The sequence below is a fragment of the Hippocampus zosterae genome, chromosome 14 (assembly GCF_025434085.1).
Source record: "Hippocampus zosterae strain Florida chromosome 14, ASM2543408v3, whole genome shotgun sequence".
Classification (NCBI taxonomy): domain Eukaryota; kingdom Metazoa; phylum Chordata; class Actinopteri; order Syngnathiformes; family Syngnathidae; genus Hippocampus; species Hippocampus zosterae.
Window position 1 is genome coordinate 15534836 of NC_067464.1, and position 19935 is coordinate 15554770.

The following is a 19935-nucleotide window of genomic DNA, read 5'->3' on the forward strand; positions in this document are numbered from 1 at the left end:
AACATAAACCAAGTGCATAACAGCAAATGTATTTCTTAGTGGGCCTGTGACAGCCCTCAAAGACAACGTAAAAAAAAATATCTATTTAAAAATATGAATCAAAAAAATTATGTGACAAGCAGCAGTTCTTACAGTGCCATCAGAAAACTAACACATTTGCTACAAGAACTCAATAAAACCAATAGAAATTGAAATCCAAAGTCAAAATTCTTTTAAAAACTAACTATAATGGAAAAATCCTAAAGTATTAGAATCCAGACACAGTCACAAATTTGCTCATTTGTCCATCTAACTTGTTATCTGCTATTGTCACACAGAAACAATATAAACATACTTGAAAAAAAGCTTTTCTGTCAGATTTTAGACAGACACCAAAATGAGGGAAGATGTGTGTTTTACCTCAATATTTTGAACCAGCAGGACAATCTGTGAGAAGTCTGTAACCTCAGCAGAAGTCTCCAAAACCTGAGAAACCATTCTCCTCCAATGTGCAAAGAACAGCAATGGGTTCCTGAGTGTGTTTCTGAGGCCAGATTCAGACTCTGAGCACAATTTTGCAGCTTTGCATTTCACACTTAATAGAAACACAAATTTGACAAGCTTTTACTAAATGTATATATAATGATTAGAATGTTACTGTATATTATGTAATATATCAACACGTCTCTCTCTCTATATATATATATGTACATATATATATATATATATATATACACACACACACACACACACACACGCACACACACACACACACTGTATATATATGGGTTGGTGACCTGCATTGTCATGGCGAAGTTAGTTCTGCTGCACTCCGCACATTATATCAACAACATTGTTGGTTTTAAACCATGACAGAAAATGGATGGATGGATGGATGGGTATACATATACAGTACGTGTGCGCGCGCGTGTGTGTTTGAGTAATAGAATACATACAACAAGTGAACCAAAATCAATTGCACAAGCCAGCGGGAAGCTTATTAACCATGAAAAGCAAACTCTTGGCCACTTACCTCTGATGTTCTTTAACCACACCAAGTACATCATCAGAAATGTGGCAAGAATCCTCTGAAAACCTGAACAGTTCCTTGAGCTGTAACTTAAGATGATCCACTTGGGACTCCTCCCCCACCAGAGCCTTTCTTACACCCTAAAAACCACAAGCAAAATTAACTGAGAACTTGGGCTGAAAGACTGGAGGAGGAATTCTCATTGAGATTGTTCTGAGATTTATTAAATTTGCTATTCAACTGACGATTTTCTTAATATCAAGCTTCACCGTAATCAGTATTCACTATGTACAGTAACGTGTATAAACATGACATAAAATCACATCACACCACCAAAACAGAAAAAGCTATTTCTCCAATAATGTAAGGAAACTAAAGAGGATGTGCACTCATATACATATCCATAGTAAAAAAAAAAATTGTGACATTTTAGTAGTGTTTATAAATAATATTTATGTATAATTTGATGCGCTTTGCAAGATTCAGGTGAACTCGAGAGAATAGGTCTGCATTGCTGTCAATCGGTCTATGTCAGTTCTCTGCTGCGATTTAAATCTGTCATCCCTATAGAGCACATTTTCTCTTTAAGCACTGCCCCCCCCCCCCAGCAAAATAAATAAATAAATAAATAAATAAAGGGGAGAAAGGTCTGGTCAAACTGAATTGTTATATGTATCAAAACTTTGTGAACACTGTGTGCATGTATATAATATTTTAAGGATATTCTTACATTGTTATTGTGAAACAATAACACACACACACACATACTCACACACATTTCTATATGAGCCATTCTATCAAATTGATTCAAATAGCTGTCCCTCAAGGAAAATCACAAAATTTGAATTGTTTAGACCTTGCATTAACAATCTTATAATCTATTCAAATACTATTAAACTGAATATATAAAATATATATATATTTTTTATATGTCACTTGGTATTGAGAGGTGGCTATCCCAACCTCTAACTCCTAAATTTCAATGAATGAAAATAACATTTTGATGATTTTTGCCAATTTTCTCAATACAGTGAACCCTCCCTATAACGCGTTTCACCTTCCGTGGCTTCGCTGTTTCACAGATATTATTAGGGCAGTTTTTTTCAATGCTTTTTTTTTTTTTAAACAGTGAATTGTGTTCTGCATCCAGATTGGCGGAGTTTTCTCCGCAGGGTGTCCGGGCTCTCCCTTAGCGATAAGGTGAGGAGCTCGGTCATCCGGGAGGGGCTCAGAGTCGAGCCGCTTCTCCTCCACATCGAGAGGAGCCAGATGAGGTGGCTTGGGCATCTGATTCGGATGCCTCCTGAGCGCCTCCATGGTGAGGTGTTCCGGGCATGTCCCACCGGGAGGAGACCCCGAGGAAGACCCAGGACACGCTGGAGAGACTACGTCACCCAGCTGGCCTGGGAACGCCTCGGGATCCCCCGGGGAGAGCTGGAAGAAGTAGCTAGGGAGAGGGAAGTCTGGGCTTCCCTGCTAAAGCTGTTGCCCCCGCGACCCGGCCCCGGATAAGCGGTAGATGATGGATGGATGGATGGATGGATGGATCCAGATTGGCTAAGGGACTGACCAACATGAACAGTCACCCCACCTCGTCTCTGCACAACAACATTCTCAGGCGAGGCGGGCAGGTAGTGCGCTTGGAAACATCGTACCGCGTGGCCAGCGCCGGCCCTCACTTTCATTGCGCCGGGTCGGGTTTCGTCGGGCCCTCCGACTCGCGTGGGCACAGGCTATGTTGATTGTGTTGGTCCTTCTTGTGCGGAAGTCTCACTACGGTTTTTGTGTAGACCTCATATCGAATGACTACACTTGGTTCGAGGACAACACTGGAGACGTTTTATTTTCGCTAGGTCGCTACCACTGTCAGACAAACACACAGAAGCTCCACCCGCTCTATTTATATGGACGCAGAACACTGTAACCTTCCACACAAAATAGTTCCAAACAAGCAACAATCGTGTCAGTGGCATACATCATTTACCTGTATGATACAGAGAGAGAGAAGAACAGATAACTTTGGTCTTGTCAGTGGAGCAATCGGGCAAATGTTTAAAAGTAAACTTTCCATTCATAAACTCTGTAAGTATCCGTTTTCGGTGTCTCGTGCTGCCGTGGCTGGCAAAACAGACATGGGCGTGGACTTCTGCAGCGCGCTTGTTGTTTTGTTCTGGTGTATTTATAGAGCAACGTAACATCCGCTTGTGACATGTGCCGCGTTAATCTTGCGAGAAAAAATTTAATGCCGTTAAAATTCATTTAAATTAATGCCAATTAAAACGTGCTAAATTGACAGCTCTAATTTTAATAGATTGATTTGTAAGGTGAAAGATTTTTGTACATTTTCTCTAAATGGAAAAAACCTATCCCCATTTTTTTATGTCACTACCGAAACAAAAAGAGTATTTGTCTGTTGGCAGGGCTTGGTTTTAGCGACACTCTCAGAAATTTCACGAAGAAAACACCTGGCCTTTCTGTTCATCCACGGTCAGATGGTGAGTAATCAGCCTTCAGCATTACTCACTACATGCGCTTTAAATTCTGAAAATCATCATGTGGGCTTTAGGACCATAAATACCAAACACCTAATTTCTGCAATTAAATGACTTTTTTTATGCTAAATGTTTTCTTTCTCTGTATACATGCTCAAAACTGTGTTTGGGAGCCACATTGTGCCTGCAATCATAAAACATCAATATCGAGTCACAACCAAAACATGCATGTGTTGTGCAATTAATAGTGATGTTGTGCTTGAACTATTTTGGACTTTATTTTAAACAAAGAAAACAATCCAAAGTTACATACCATCATTTCACAAATCCGGCCCACTTGGGAATGATTTTCCTCCATGTGGCCCCTGAGCTAAAGTGTGCTCTACTGTATACAGTAAGTATTCCCGCCTACGGGCTTCTGTCAAACGGAAATTCCCTGACCCGGAATAAAATTCCTATGCATTAAAATTTTGACCACGATATTACATGAACGATCGATTCATAATAACGGAAGTTTCAGGACCCGGAATCCAGAAGCCATACGGAAGCCTGCAGTATCGCAAACTCAAGCAAGTCCCGCTCGATGCTGCGGAATAACCGTGTTCGCACAGCCATTTACTCTCATTGGATCCAAAACAGTGACATATAAGTGAGTTGGCATGAGTTTTACTGGAATCGTGAACTTTTTTTTTCTCATTCCTTTACATTTACGTCCAGTAGATTGTGGCATCCAAACGAACAGGAATGGTAATGACCTTGGAAGAGAGAGTGGAATGAATCAGATTATCTGCTCACAGTAAATTGCTTGTGGCTCAACGCATAGTCGAGTAAACGAACGTTTCCTGGATTGCTTTAACTGTTATCATGCTAAAAACGTTCCTCTAACTGAACCGTGATTTAGCGAAATGGAGATCACCTTCTTTCTAACTATAGGCATCGAGGACTTTGAACCGTCTCATGCCTGTCTTAATAAGTTTGTTGCACGACATCAGCTGAGCAATGCCGTCTTATGTGGTGATCGGAGGGAGAAGACGGTGAGTGGGTGGAGAGAAAAGCCATCACATTTGTTACAAGTCTCGTTTTTTTGCAAATAGTGCTAATTTTGTGATGCATCTTTTTGTACTGTATGCTGCAATTTTTAAGATAAGATAAGAAACCCTTTATTAGTCTTGCAATGGAGAAATTCCCATTTTTGGACCATATATTTATTGCTTGTGTTGTTATACCTATTTATTATACTGTTATACTTGCATGTTCATAAAGGGCATGTACCATAGTCGTTTCCCACACAAGGAAATTCTGTTAGAAGGAAAGATTGGAGAACGCAACCTGAAAATACTTACCTTTATTTATTGTTGCAAACCACACATAACCTTATCACACAGATGAAGGCATGCTAAGAGAGTGTGTGAAAAACAACGTTTTCCCTTTTGAGCTACAGGTTAAAAACTCACCTCGTATTTTCTCCACTGGCCCATCATCTGCTCTTCACTGCATTCAGCTCCATTGCAAACATCACGATCCTCCTCGAGTTCCTGGTTTAGTTTGTGGAGTCGTAATCTGAGTAAACCAATATCATCGTCCAGTCGCTGGCATCTTGACATGTACTCTCCGTGTGAAGACATGGTGTTGTGCAGACTCTCCTCAACCTCACATAGGCCTTGCCTTAATCTTTGCCAACCGAGCCTGAGCTCTTCAGCCGCCTCTATTACCACCTCTGCTCCAGCAGGTGACGTCTTCACTCTGACAGTTTCAGCAACATCCTCTATATATTGCAGAGTTTTTTCCTCACTGGCGACAATGTCATCAATGGCCTAAAAAAGGGAAAGGGAATTACCTGTATTGTGGGTTTGGGGGCGGGAGGGACATCATGCCAACATAATTAAGTTCTGAACATTGGTTGTCAGAAGTGGGTGACTCGACATGATTTGACTCGGCTCAGACTTGAGTTGCCAATTTTAGACTTGCCAATTGATTGACTAAAACCTATGAAAGACTCGACTACACTTTAACCTGGTATTCATGTGTTGAAGTACATAACCTGACATGTCATTCTATGTGGATGAAAAGGTTTGACCAAGCCTTACGTGGAGGTGGCAGGAGAAACGCTCAACGAGAGTATCTTGGAGGCGAGGAGATCCGGAATTATGGTATCGAACAGAAGTACATCAAGAGCATTTTTGCATAGGTCCCTGTACCACGAAATTATTCCAGTAAAGTGCAGCCACACGTTGACTGCATCGTCCACCAAATAATTAATTCAGTCATATTAAGCGTTATGTTTTTTAATTGTGTTAATCTAAATTTTAATCTCTAACTTTATTGTTTCTGTAGGTGGGTTGCCTTTTTATAATATCCCTTTTTATGAGTTGGCTTCCGGTGTTCGAGTTGTTGAGGGTGGGAAACAATGGTAAATCCCAGCCCGAGAGCAGACATTGATGGGCTGTCATTATGTTTAGTCTTGTTTAGCAGAAGCTGATGGGCTCCCATTGGAGTTGGGAGGGCCAGGTTAGCAGCGGAGGAGGAGGTGAAAATGGGAGGAGCATGTGAAAGTTCTCGGCCCAATGTGAATGGAAAATTTATATTCCAAAAAACGCCCTCACGGCACTATTGATAAAAGGTAGAGTGTTGTGCCTAATTTGTAAGAAGTTTGCTTCCCACCGAAGCAGCTCAAGTTTCGCCTCCCGCAAAGCACCCAGTAGCGAGTGCAGCGACAGCTAGCATTAGCACCGAAGGTGTCAGCAAAATAGCCAGCCATAGCAAGGCTCTTTGCCAAATGAAAATTGAGGACAACACCCAGCGCACGAGGGCACAAATTCAGCATAGCTGCTGTGTACTCTGTAGCCTACTCGAAGTGATTGATGTTTATTTCAGCGCTTTGTCATGATGAACAGAGTTATTTCTGAAGTGCTTACTGACAGCATTGTGATTTAAGGGTCTGTTTTATTTATTTTTTATTATCTGAAGCAAGTTCAGTGTTCAGTCGTTGTATTGCTCAGAAAAGTGTTATTGTTTTTGATATGTGAACCTAAGCATTTTTATGGACCTGATGTTCTATTTTATTTTGTAATTACAGTCAAACCTCAGTTTTCTAACGCGTTTGTTCTCGACCAAATCAGTTTTCGACCAAAAAGCAGTTTTTTTATGCCCCAGATTACGACCGAAAATCGGTTCTCGACCAAACTGAGTTTACTTTAATGCGCCCCTTGACTCCTCTCGCCTTCCTTACACGAGGAAGCGTCACTTCCTCGTGTAGCGTTCCATTGTGAGCAGACGTGTTCAATAAAGATTTAATTTTTGGGGGGGGGGTTCGAACGAATCGGTTTTCGAACAGCCTTCTGAAACGGACCATGAACAAAAACCGAGGTATTTGGAGATTTACAAAAACAAAAAATAAAAAAAACTGCTTTTCCCTATGGTGGTCGACAATTAAGGTTGCAGATAAGACTTGGGACTCGTCTCAAACACATCAGAGAGTAAATGGCTAGGACTGGATCTGTTGAAGTCCGTTTAAAAACAATAAAGGACTTTATAATGCCACTTTTTTGTGACGTCAATCTTTTGATCTGCCTCAAGAATGTACTTAATTGAAAATGAAAATAGGGGGTTTCTCAGTAATTTTTAGATGAGATTAAAATATAGATAAATTAGATCAATTAGTTACAGATCATAATTAATTAATCTCACAATTGTTTTATCTCTTGACAGCACTAGTAGAGAATACAAATTTGAATCATGATGGTCTAATAGCAGATCTAACAAAGACATCCTTCGGTATTCACTATGTTCAGTGCGCAAGAGTTTTGACAAGACTACTCGTAGCTGAGCATCGTAAGTAACGTACTGAGCATCTGACAGATTAAAGCCAAGAAGCACTGTCCCGACTCACCTCAACTGGCTGTGTCATTTTTCATTTGTTTCCCAAGCCCAAGGGGGCATTCTATGTATGGAGACCTGGATTACATCGTGTTGGCCAACACGTTAGGGATGCTGACCTGTTCAGCATGCGTGCTGTCCACTCGTCACCTCACCAATCGCCTCAAAATTGACTGGGAGACGGAGCCTCAATGTTGAGCTGCTATGTTTCTGCACGCCAGAAGCATATTACTGCTATATACTGTAGGTATGAAGTGGAAGCCGCAAATAAACACATTTTGGCTGACCCCCACTCCTGTACTTTTTTTTTTTATTGCGAAAGAAAAGTGCTCAAGTGTGAGTTGCTACGTATTGCCGAGCGGAAAGAAGTAGCAGCAACGGCAAAGTCAACATTTCTCTCGTGTGAAGCTTTCCCACATTTGAAAGTAAAGAACAGAACGAAGCATGGTGGCAGCGCGTGCGTAGAAATTGGCGACGTGAAGAGGGGGTTGGACGAAACGCTAGCTCGTTAGCACGGAAGCTAACCGCGGACGTTAGCACGGAAGCTAACTGCGAAAAGTCGCTACGCAGCTGGAACCCACCACCAGAGACCAACCAGCCGAACGCCAGCGAGCATGAGGGAACCGGTAAACCCACTTGCCACGTTAGAAACACCCAGCAGCAAGCTTTACCCAAAAAGGGGTAGACAACATTGGAAAAAAATCTAATCTCTCAAACTGGCCATTCCAAAGACATGCAAACAGAATTCGATAAAGTATGTGACGGCATGCTTGTATTAACAGACAAGGTGGACTACTTGGAAGGACAGTCAAGAAGAAACAACTTGGTAATTGATGGAATTGAGGAAAAACCGGGGGAAACGTGGACTGAAACAGAGGAAAAAGTTCAAAAAATCCTTAAGGAGAAGCTGCTGATACAGGGGAAAATCGAGGTGGAGAGAGCTCACCGCACAGGAAGACAAGACCCTGGAAGACCTCGACCGAGGCCAGTTGTGGTGAAATTTCTATGATACAAGGACAGATCAAGGATCCTACAAAAAGCAAAATACTTAAAAGGCCCCAACATCTACATCAACGAAGACTGTACAGATGCTGTACGATAAAAAAGAAAAGAGCTCCTCCCAAAATTAAAAGCTGCACGTGACAGAGGGGAAACTGCCTACTTAAGACATAACAAACTTGTCGTCGAACCCCACACCAGTACTCCAACACAACAGGCTCGAGTTCAACACCATCAAGCAGCATACTGACAATTATTCACCACCCGATGATAAAAACTCTGACCCTACTGAAGCAGGAAATTCACATACCAAAAAGAGAGCCGGGAGGCAGCCAGCCGGCGAGCGTGAGGGAGTCGGCGACGACCGTAAGGGAGCCAGCGACCACGAGGGACCCAGTGATGACGGCGAGAGAGTGAGCGACGACGGCGAGAGAGCGAGCGACGACAGCGAGAAGTAACGAAACAAGAAGTATCAAATATTATAAAAACTTTTAAAAATAAAAATTCAACTGATAGCTTTAATATTGATATGACAGTAATCAAGCACATTATAGAATATGTAGTGCGACCTTTCACGCACATATGCAACCTGTCATTCAAAGCTGGTATCTTTCCATCAAAAATGAAAATTGCTAAAGTTATTCCAATCTATAAAAGTGGAGAAAGACATCTGTTTACAAATTATAGACCAATATCACTACTACCACAATTTTCAAAAATATTAGAAAAACTATTTTCTCGCAGACTTGACAGCTTTATACAAAAGCATGCGCTGTTAAGTGAGAATCAATATGGCTTCAGGGAAAAACGGACCACCTCAATGGCAGTTATGGAGTTTGTGGAAGCAATAGCCTTATTACTTATTACTTATTACTGATTCGTCTTACTGTTTATTGTATATTTATTGTTTATTGTATATGTTAAATCGCTCCATGTACAGCACTTTGTATGCAGCGATGGCTGTTTGAAAGTGCTCTATAAATACTGTTGACTTGACTTGACTTGACTTGAATAGCCACTAATATAGACAACAAAGAATTTACTGTTGGGATTTTCCTAGATCTAAAAAAAGCTTTTGACACAATAGATCACAGTATATTAATGAAAAAATTAGAAAGATATGGCATTAGAGGTGTAGCTTATAAATGGATAAAAAGTTATTTAGAAAACAGATATCAGTACATGCAACTTAACAATAAAAAAACGAATCAACTGAAAATCACTCACGGAGTTCCTCAGGGGAAATTTTATGACCTGGTTGACTTTAAAACCGCCCAATTAATGTACAAAGCACACAATAACCTGCTCTGCCAAAACATTCTTAAGTTTTTCGAAATTGGAGAAAGCAACTATGAATTAAGAGGTACCAACTTACCGTATTTTCACGACTATGAGGCGCCATTAAAAGTTTAAAGTTTTCTCCAAAATGGACAGGACACCTTATAATGCGATGCGTCTTTTATATGAGCGGAGTTCCAAAATCTGGCTGAGACCCGACACGCTGTTTATATAGAGAAAAGGCGGAAGTGAAGTCGGCCAATCAGTGAAGTGCGGGGAAGAGGTCGGCCAATCAGTGAAGCGCGTCCGTGCACATATATGTAAATATATGAAGAGAGGTGGACGTGAGTGAGGACAGGCACGCAGGGGGTGGGTCCGGCAATGAGTGAAGGGTGGGCGTGTAAGTGGACGCTAAAGGCACGCCTCTAGCAGGTACCAGCACCTGTATAAAATGTGAGTATGTGCATTATTGCAAAACAACTTCGGTTTTGGTTTCCAAGAACCCCTGAAAATGAATTCCACAAAGAGACACGCCTACGAAGCGCAATTCAAACTCCAAGCCATGGTTATGCAGTGAAACATGGGAATCGAGCAGCCGCCAGAGAATTTAATGTCAACGAATCCATGGTTCGCAAATGGAGGAAGCAGGAGAACGAGCTTCGCCAAGTCAAAAAGACGAAGCGGAGTTTCCGTGGAAATAAGGCGAGGTGGCCCGAGTTGCAAGACCAACTGGAGCGGTGGATTCTTGATCAAAGAGCAGCCGGCAGAAGCGTCTCCACGGTCACCATTCGACTAAGGGCGAAAACGTTAGCCGAAGAATTGAAAATTGAACATTTTCAAGGAGGTCCGTCTTGGTGCTTTCGCTTTATGAAACTGCGCCATCTATCCGTGAGAGTGAAGACGACCGTGGCTCAGCAACTTCCAACGGACTACAAAGAAAAGCTGGCCGTTTTCCGCACCTACTGCAGTAAAAAGATTGTCGACAAACGCATCCAGCCTAACCACATTACCAACATGGACGAGGTCCCGCTGACTTTCGACATCCCGGTGAACCACACTGTGGAGAAGAAGGGGACCAGCACGGTTGCGATACGCACAACGGGGCACGAGAAGTCAGCTTTTACTGTCGTTCTTGGTTGTCATGCCAACGGACAGAAACTGCCACCGATGGTGATTTTCAAGCGAAAGACGCTGCCGAAAGAAAAGTTTCCAGCCGGCGTCATCGTGAAAGCAAACCAAAAGGGCTGGATGGACGATGAGAAGATGAGAGAGTGGCTAAGTGAGGTGTATGTTAAGAGACCGGATGGCTTTTTCCATGCCTCGCCGTCACTCTTGATTTGCGACTCCATGCGTGCCCATCTCACACCAGCGGTGAAAAACAAAGTCAAGCAAATGAACTCCGAGCTTGCCGTCATTCCCGGAGGCTTGACTAAAGAACTCCAACCGCTGGACATCGGCATCAACCGGGCGTTCAAAGTGAAGTTGCGAGCGGCATGGGAAAAATGGATGATCGATGGCGAACACAGCTTCACGAAGAGTGGGAGGCAGCGCCTAGTTACGCCACAATCTGTGAATGGATTGTAGCTGCTTGGACGAACGTATCTGCTAGTACAGTTGTTCGAGCTTTTGGCAAAGCCGGCATCATTTCTGTGGAGCCACATGACGACGAGAGTGACTCTGACAACGAGCGGGAACCTGGCGGTTTGAATGGATTACCGATACTTGCACAATTGTTTAATTCGGACACAGAAGATGACGACTTTGATGGCTTTCTGAGTGATGATTGAGCAAAAAACATGAGTACCTTGTAAATAAAATACACCCGAACTCAGTTCTGCTTTCGTTGCCTTTTTAAAAACGTGTTTTAGCTTCGAGCTTCAGTGTGTGCTTCAAGCTAACGTGTTAGCGAACGTGTTAGCATGCATGCATGCCGTATGTTTAAGCGTATGTTTTACCACTGTAAAACTGCGGCCATTAGTACGGTGCGTCCTGTGTATGTGTAAAATACAGAAATGTCACCCATTAATGAGACTGCGGCCATTAGTACGGTGCGTCGAATAGTCGTGAAAACACGATATTCAAAAAAACTCAAAACAAGAACAAACATCAAGCCAAGAAGTGTATATAACAAAGGTGTTAATCTGTGAAAAACGAAACGGACCTGAAAATGAGTAAATCGCTTGCTGAGTTCAAAAACAAATTCAAAAAAATAGTACAAACAACCTACATCAATCAGAGTTAAAATGATAAATTCTAAACATTAAATATAATGATAAATCAGAACTAAGTTGATAAATAGAGAAAGGTATTGAAATATCCATTATGAATACAAGAGAAAATTGACACAAGAGTGCCAGGGTGTGGATGTATATAATCCTGATACAAACTAAAAGTTGTAAAAATATCACGGTTAAGGGTAAAGTATGATCCTTAATGGAGACTTCTTCTTACTTTTTTCTTTTCTGATTGATATAAAAATGATTTAGTAGATATAAACACATAAGGGGTAGGACTAGATAAGTTTTTTACTTCATCCTACTCCCTTGAACATAACTGTGTTGAATGAAGACTGATTTCTTTCTTTTTACTTTTTCATCTACCGGTACCTTATTTTCTGTCAAATTACTACTGTATATGTTTTATGTTCAATAAACAAACAAACAAACAAACAAACAAATACTTTTGCTCTTTCGTTGACAAAACATGAGTTATGTGATACAGGCCACTGTTACAAAGGCTTAAACTGCTAAAATATTTACTACCAAAGAACAGCTCCAAATTCATTTTTCTTTATTCTATGTGGCAGTGTAAATGTGTATTAGTTGTGGAAATATCAATGGCATCTGAAAAAAGGTTGAAGTCGATAAAGAATGAAAATGGGCGGCACGGCGGACACATAGTACAACAGGACAGTGAGTAAACACTCCGGAATCCTACTGCCAAAGTGTAACCAGCATACTGGTGAAATGAATGAACCAGAACTAGTTATGACAAAGTTCCCTAACACAGGACTGAATGGATGGATGGATGGATGGATGATGGCTATACTGCGGTTGCACTGTGGTTGAGAGGAATTAATTTTCATCTGTGCTGTATGTTGCACATAGAGCATATTTGACAATAAAGTTTACTTGATTTGACTTGACTATGGCAAGGAACTAATTTGCCTGCACTAATCGAGAGGGAGTGGTACCAAGGCCAAACAAGGGATTGGGGCTGACAAACAACAAGACAATACACACAAAATAGCCAGCCCAAGGTACTGACTCAACAAAAACCACAAGACACCCCCCTTACCTGAAAGCAAAAACAACAGAGTCCATTGAAACAGTAGTGGTTAGTCTTTGCAGGTGGCGGCACATCTGAAACTAGTTGCTAATTGGGTCACTTTTCCCTGCACTGATTAGTCGGCTAAGTTGTGAACAAGGGCCACCAATCAGTAAAAAGCAAGAGGAGAGCTACTGCACACATGCAAAGAGTAACCCTAACGCAAAATAAATAAAGAACTAAATAAATGGCCTTGAAATAATGTGAACCGTAACACTATTTTATACAATAATTTTTAGTCCATTCTTGTTGTAAGCTTCCCATTGATTCACTCAATGTACAAAAAAAAGAATAAAATTGGACTGATAGCAAAATGTATGCGCTTGTGTAGGTATGTGATAATTATAGTCTGAAAATATTAGAACAATAATTGGATATCAAGGATAATATTAACATTGTATGCGTATATGCATATCAAGAAGGCAATGCTGATGGCCACATGGCATTAATATCATCCAAATGATGTGGATGGTACAATGTTTGATCAATTAATTGACATCTTATCGAATATCAAATTAATCGAATCATTTTTGATAATCGAGAACCTCTAATTTAAACTTCAATAAATATGCATTTGTGTCGAATCAAAATACATTTACAAACGTTGGCTTCTATTTAGGAATTAAAAAAATATATATTTTTGCACTTTTTTCTGACATGTTAAGGATCAAACAAGGAACTGAATCTCCATTTGTTTGTGGCCCGTTTTTGAATAAAGGAATGCAAATTAAAGCTTACTGTTATCCAGTTCACGGATTACCTGACAAAATAATTTAGTATTTAGGACACAGGTTAACCAATTGAGTACCGTATTTTCACGACTATAAGGCGCCATTAAAAGTCTTACATTTTCTCCAAAATGGACAGGACGCCTTATGATGCTGAGCGTCTTGTGTATGCGCTGAGTTCCAAAATCTGACTGACAGCCGATACGCTGTTTATATAGAGAAAAGGCGGAAGTGACTGTGGACAGGCATGCGGCAAAAAAGTCGGCCAATTAGTGAAGGGTGGGGATGTATATATACATATATGAAGAGGGAGAGAGAGAGAGAGAGGTAGAGAAAGAGAGAGAGAGAGAAGGCAGACGTGAGAGAGGAAAGGCATGCTGGGGAGCAGTCCGCCAATGAGTGAAGAGTGGGTGTGTAAGTGGACGCTAAAGGGTCACCCCAAGCAGGTACCAACACCTGTATAGAGTGTAACAATGTGCATTGTTGCAAAACGACTTTGGTTTTGGTTTCTAAGAACCCTCGAAAATAAATTCGACAAAGAGACACGCCTACTAGAAGCTCAGTTCAAACTAAGAGAAGCTCAGTTCAAACTTAAAGCCACCGGTTATGCTTTTGGCATGCGTGCCCATCTCACAGCAACGGTGAAAAACCAAGTCAAGCAAATGAACTCTGAGCTTGCCGTTATTCCCGGAGGCTTGACTAAAGAACTCCAACCGCTGGACATCGGCATCAACCGGGCGTTCAAAGTAAAGTTGCGACCGGGCGTTCAAAGTAAAGTTGCGAACGGCATGAACAATAGATGATCGATGGCAAACACAACTTTACAAAGAGTGAGAGGCAGCGCTGGGCGAGTTACGCCACAATTTGCGAATGGATTGTGGCTGCTTGATGGATTACCGGTACTTGCACAGTTGTTCGCTTCTGATACAGAGGATGAGGACTTTGGATTTCTGGGTGATGATTGATCAAAAAACGTGAGTACATTGTACGATGGCTAAATAAAATACAACGGAACTCAGTTTTGCTTCCGTTGCCTTTTTAAAAACGTATTTTTAGCTTGTATCTGTATGTCTTGGCACGCTACCATATGCCAACGTGTTTTTAGCGTGCACGCATGCATGTCGTATGTTTTACCACTTTAAAACTGCGGCCAATAATACAGTGCGTGTTGTTTATGTGTAAAATACAGAAATGGCACCCATTAATGAGACTGCACCCAACCATACGGTGCGGCGAATGGTCGTGAAAATATGGTACATTTCCAAAGCCCATATGGGCATTGTACCTTTCCCATTCTTGCAAATGGGAACCGTTTCAGACTTACTTTTAAAACTTGCAGCTTGTTCTCTGTTGTGTCCTCTTTCTCCATAAGATCTGTCAGCTCCTTGGTTTTTGACAGGAGCCATAACTGAAATTGGTGAACACTGCCTTGATAAGTCTTGTGCTCCTCAGCTATCGCTTGAAGCAGTGACAGACGATCCTAGAATAGCAACAGTCACATGTTCACTCTCATATGGTGAGGTTTGGCACATCCTGTTTAAATCATATGAATTTGTAAAATTACGGTACTACAGCAGAGGTACACAAATATAAACCTTAAAGGACCACAAATAAAATTGCCAATGAGTTAAAGGTCCATTGATCAAATTTGGTTACAAGAAATAATATAAAATGGGGAAAAAAAACAACTCATTTTAACTTTTATCTTTAAATCACTTCAACATACTTTCACAGACTGCCTTTTATATGAGGTCAATTTTCATCTTCACGCCAAGGCTGCCCGTTGTCACCGATTCTGTTTATAACCTTTATGGACAGAATTTCTAGGCGGAGCCAAGGCATTGAGAGGGTCTGGTTTAGTGGGCTTATTATTAAGTCTCTGCTTTTTGCAGATGATGTGGTGCTGTTGGCCTCGTCAAGCAGGGATCTCCAACTCTCACTGCAGTGGTCCGCAGCCGAGTGTGAGGCAGTCGGGATGAAAAGCCCCATCAAATCTGAAACACTGGTCGTCAGTGGGAAAAGTTGGAGTGCCCTCCCCAGGCCAGGGATGAGATCTTTTCTCAGGTGGAGGAGTTTAATTGCTGGTGCAGCGTCTGCTGTGATGCGGACCTTTGTATCGGTCTGTCATGGTAAAGAAGGATCTGAGCCAAAGGGCAAAGGTCTCAATTTACCGGTCGATCTACGTCACCTATTGTAACGAGCGTTGTGTCGTGAGCGAAAGAACGAGATCCCAGATACAATCTTCCTCCGCAGGGTGTCTGGACAATTAGAGATAACGTGAGAAGCTCGGTCATCCAGGAGGGGCTCAGAGTTAAGCTGCTTCTCCTCCAGTACTAGAAATCTAGATGAGGTGGCTCGGGTATCTGGTTAGGATAACATTTTCCTAACCTTGTCTGTTCTGTTGTCAAGTTATATGCAGCGTTGTTAGCCACAAGAGGTAGTTGGAGTTAATATTCATGGCTGTCTGCCTGCCTGCCTGGATGGAGTTAAACAAAACTTTCAGCCAGTAGGCAGCGCTACAACTACGATAAAAATAAGTTTGTAGGCCGAGACTTCGCATTGCTTTCCAATAGGTCTGCTTTGTTAAAAATATCTACAGGGTGTTTTTTACACAAAATAATGAACTAACAAAATATTGATGATTTTTTTTCCAGACCTGATGTGTGTGCAAAGATGTTTATAGTCTCAAAATCTGTGTTTTATTGGCAAACTGCGCGTTGCCACAGCAATAGCGTTTTTCAAGGATTCAAACCTTGTTTGCAACGTCATACAATACAATACAATACGTGCTGATTTATATAGCACTTTCACAACAGCGCTATATAAATACAGTAAGCAATCTTCCGAGGTGAGGTCAATTCTTATTCATTCCCTTGGTGTAAAGCATCAAAGAATAAAAACAAATATCACGCAGATCTGGTTTACCAACTGTAAGAAAAAAAAAATCAGACAAAAAAACATTCACTGTGGGTTTTCTGACAAATTTGATATTAAAATGTACAAAAATGACATTTCTAAACATCACTAGGTGGCGCTTTATGCACAACAGAATATTATTGAATAGATGTCTTCAGGACACGACTATTTTTTGAAGCACGTGCAAGAGAGAAAAGTACCGTAATGGACAAAAATGGGCCATAATTGCACATTCAATTTGCAATTATTTTTTACAATCTAGGTGGCGCTACAGAGCCATTTTATTTTCACCATTTGTGACAACTTTGAAAATATAATAATTTTTACCAGGGCCAATGAGTGTGCAAAGTTTGGGGAGTTTTTGTGCATGTTTGGATGCCCCCAACAAAAAAACAAATGGGTGCTCACAGCATTTGCTACCCTGCCCCTAATAAATTCTAAGTCAACAGTGTCATAAGATTTACCTTACCTCAGTGGTTCTCAAATAGTGGGGCCCACCCCCCACGCTCCGTCAAGGGGGCGCGTTTGGCCTCGGGGAACATGCTTTTTTATTTATTTTTATTACTGTCCTAGAATAAAGTGCAATTGCACCTCAACTACATTAGGGGACAGTGGCGCTATCCTTGGCAGAGTGCGCAGGGAGCAGTCGCTCTGTGTTTTGTTCGCACTGAGCATGCACGCTTTGCACATGGCACAGAGTATGAGGAGGAAGTGTAGACACGAAGTCGACAGACGGCGAGAGAGAAACGGACAAAAGAGGTCTACCGAAAGTGAAAACGAGTACCGGTAAATATGACGAAGGTTATGTAGGGCTTGGCTTCACTGTGACTACGGTAGGAGGAAAGACGGCAGACAGCATGAAGCCAAATGAATTAAGGCGTCACTTAAAAACATTAGACTTCAATCCCGTTGAAAATAGTTTTTTTTCCCCAGAGAAAATGTGCCGAAATATTGCCAACAATCATCCCGTTTTGTCACTGCTACTTGTAGCCTTTAATCCATAAATCAGCTTTGATTAAAAAAAAATCTGCACAAATTTTATATATTTTTGTTTTGCAGGTTAAAGGTTTTTTAAGATTGTGCTCCTGAGTAAATGATGGTGATCAGTTTGAATGCATTGTTATTTAGTGATTTTATGTAATTTTATTTTTCAGTATTGAATGATGGACCATGTCAAACCAAAAAATATTTACAGTCAAACTAAGGATTTAATTTTACTTTTGAATTTCAGATGCACTTTAAATCTTTTCTGTTACAGTTAATAAAGCTGTATGTTGCACATACAGCACATTTGACAAAGTTGTACTTGATGCTTGATGTTGATCCACATTTCTTTTTTTATTCTCTTATACGTTAATAAGGATACAGTGTTATGCACAGGTGTACTTTGAACAATTTTTTAGACAAATGATTTATAGTCACGAGGGGCGGGGGGGCGTAAGATGTTTTCTTCTTCTTAGGGGGGGGCATGATAGAAAATAATTGAGAACCACTGCCTTACCTCAACCTTGTCCCTGATGTCATTGTAGGCCTGCTGCAGTTTTTCCTGTATTTGGGGCTCCACACTGGGGTCTTGGGTTCTGTTGTGCAGCACAGCAGCTTCGTCCAGCAGCCTCTCCAGTAGAGCCTCCTGGCCATGGACATCACTCACCACCACTCTCTGTTGGTCCACTTTCCACAGCTTTTCCTTCAATCCCAGTTGCAACTCCACACCAATGTCCAAGTCACGCTGCTGCCTCATCAGCCACAACACAAACTCCTGGTGGGCCTTCAAATACTCACTCCAGTGGAGCCACACCCACTCAATCCGACTGAGAAAGGAGTTCAAAAATATGAACAAGATTCAAGTTAGACAATGGCATATACAGACAGTCTTAGTTAACAGTACAAATCATTGATATACTGTACATATGAATATGAACAACACAATGGAACATGGAGCTAGCTGATCCTCTCCATTGGAACATGTGGAATTTTCATGTTTTCCACATGCTTGCAACTTTTTCCGGGTACTCTGGTTTCCTGGCAAAGCCCCAAAACGCTCAAAATTCTTCTCAAGATAAGTGATAAGTGTGTGTGTGTGTGTGTATGTGTGTGTGTGTGTGTGCGTATACGTATATATAAAATATCACCTGCATTCACCCCTTTCTCTCGTCCTCAGCAGCTGAAACACTGATTCTTGGCTTTATCACCTCACGACTCAACGACTACAATCGCATCTTCTACGGTAGGGGTTGGGAACCAATGGCTCGCGAGCCATTTATGGTTCTTTTGATGATTGCATTTGGCTCGCAGATAAAACAAAATATTCTTGCTTGTTTAATCCATCCATCAATTTCTTACTGTTCATTTCCTGCTCGGGGCTGCTCAAGGAGCAATTTTGATTGGATAATACTGGCCTACGATGCTGTTGCTGCGGAAACCGGTAACCGCCCCCTTTTGAATCAGCCCATTTGGTCATTCGCTCAAAGTTAATCCTAAACGAATAAACTGGTGAAAAGAAAAAAAAGATGACGAGTATGGTCGACTTGAGGACGAATGGACCGAAGGATTCACCTTTGTGGAACAGGCTCTGTGGTGTGTCTGATTTGCAATGACAAAATACCATCGATGAAACGGTCGAATGCAAAGCGGCACTTTGACATGCGCCATGCTACGTTGCTACACTTGCATCAAAAAACCCAGCAAGAGACAGCGGAAAGGAAGCGTGCAAGCTAGTGAGCAGGGTGCAAGCTTGCCAGTAGCAACTCCATGTATGGACCCAAGCTGACTATAATTTTGCTCTTTTTGCTGGATTTTTAGCAATCGTGAGGAACGGAAAACCATTCACATTAATGGTGAGTATTATCACAAAATTATTTAAAAGGCCTATTATACTGACATTTTGTGGAATTCACTTTTAAAATAAACAACAAAGCGTATGAGGGAAAAGTGGTAAGGGTTGCACGACTGTCCGTGTTTTATGTTAAGTGTTGTGTTTACTATTTTACTTTATGTTAACTGTATTGTTACAGCTGCTGTGAAAACGCTATATAAATCAGGATGTATTGTGTGTGTATACATAAATGGCTCTCACTGAAATACATTTCCAAATATTTTGGCTTTATATGGCTCTCTTAGTCAAAAAGGTTCGCAACCCCTGCTCTACGGCTTATCCACCAAAACCCACAACACGCTTATAGTCATCCAAAATTCTGCTGCACGTCTCCTCACCCACTCCCACACCAGAGACCACATCACCCGAGTCCTCCAACATCTACACTGGCTCCCTATCCAACAATGAATCCAGTTTAAAATTCTTCTCATCACT

At 41.4% G+C, this 19935-nt stretch overlaps 2 protein-coding genes across 5 annotated transcripts in view; one reads left to right on the forward strand and one right to left on the reverse strand.

The window, feature by feature from the left end:
* Window positions 1-19935, forward strand: part of LOC127614473 (uncharacterized) — a 316500-nt gene that overhangs the window by 279982 nt on the left and 16583 nt on the right. The window lies entirely within an intron of this gene.
* The window catches only part of syne3 (spectrin repeat containing, nuclear envelope family member 3), a 74540-nt gene that overhangs the window by 49639 nt on the left and 4966 nt on the right, over window positions 1-19935 (reverse strand). For 2 of the 4 annotated variants that reach the window (XM_052085693.1, XM_052085691.1), the window contains exons 4-8: window positions 18127-18436; window positions 15034-15189; window positions 4956-5315; window positions 1013-1149; window positions 400-574 (exon numbers count right to left, since the gene is read on the reverse strand). In XM_052085693.1, coding sequence (XP_051941653.1) covers window positions 400-574; window positions 1013-1149; window positions 4956-5315; window positions 15034-15189; window positions 18127-18436 — 1138 coding nt within the window. The remainder of the gene's footprint in view (window positions 1-399; window positions 575-1012; window positions 1150-4955; window positions 5316-15033; window positions 15190-18126; window positions 18437-19935) is intronic. The other 2 variants (XM_052085690.1, XM_052085692.1) reach the window with 2 other exon arrangements.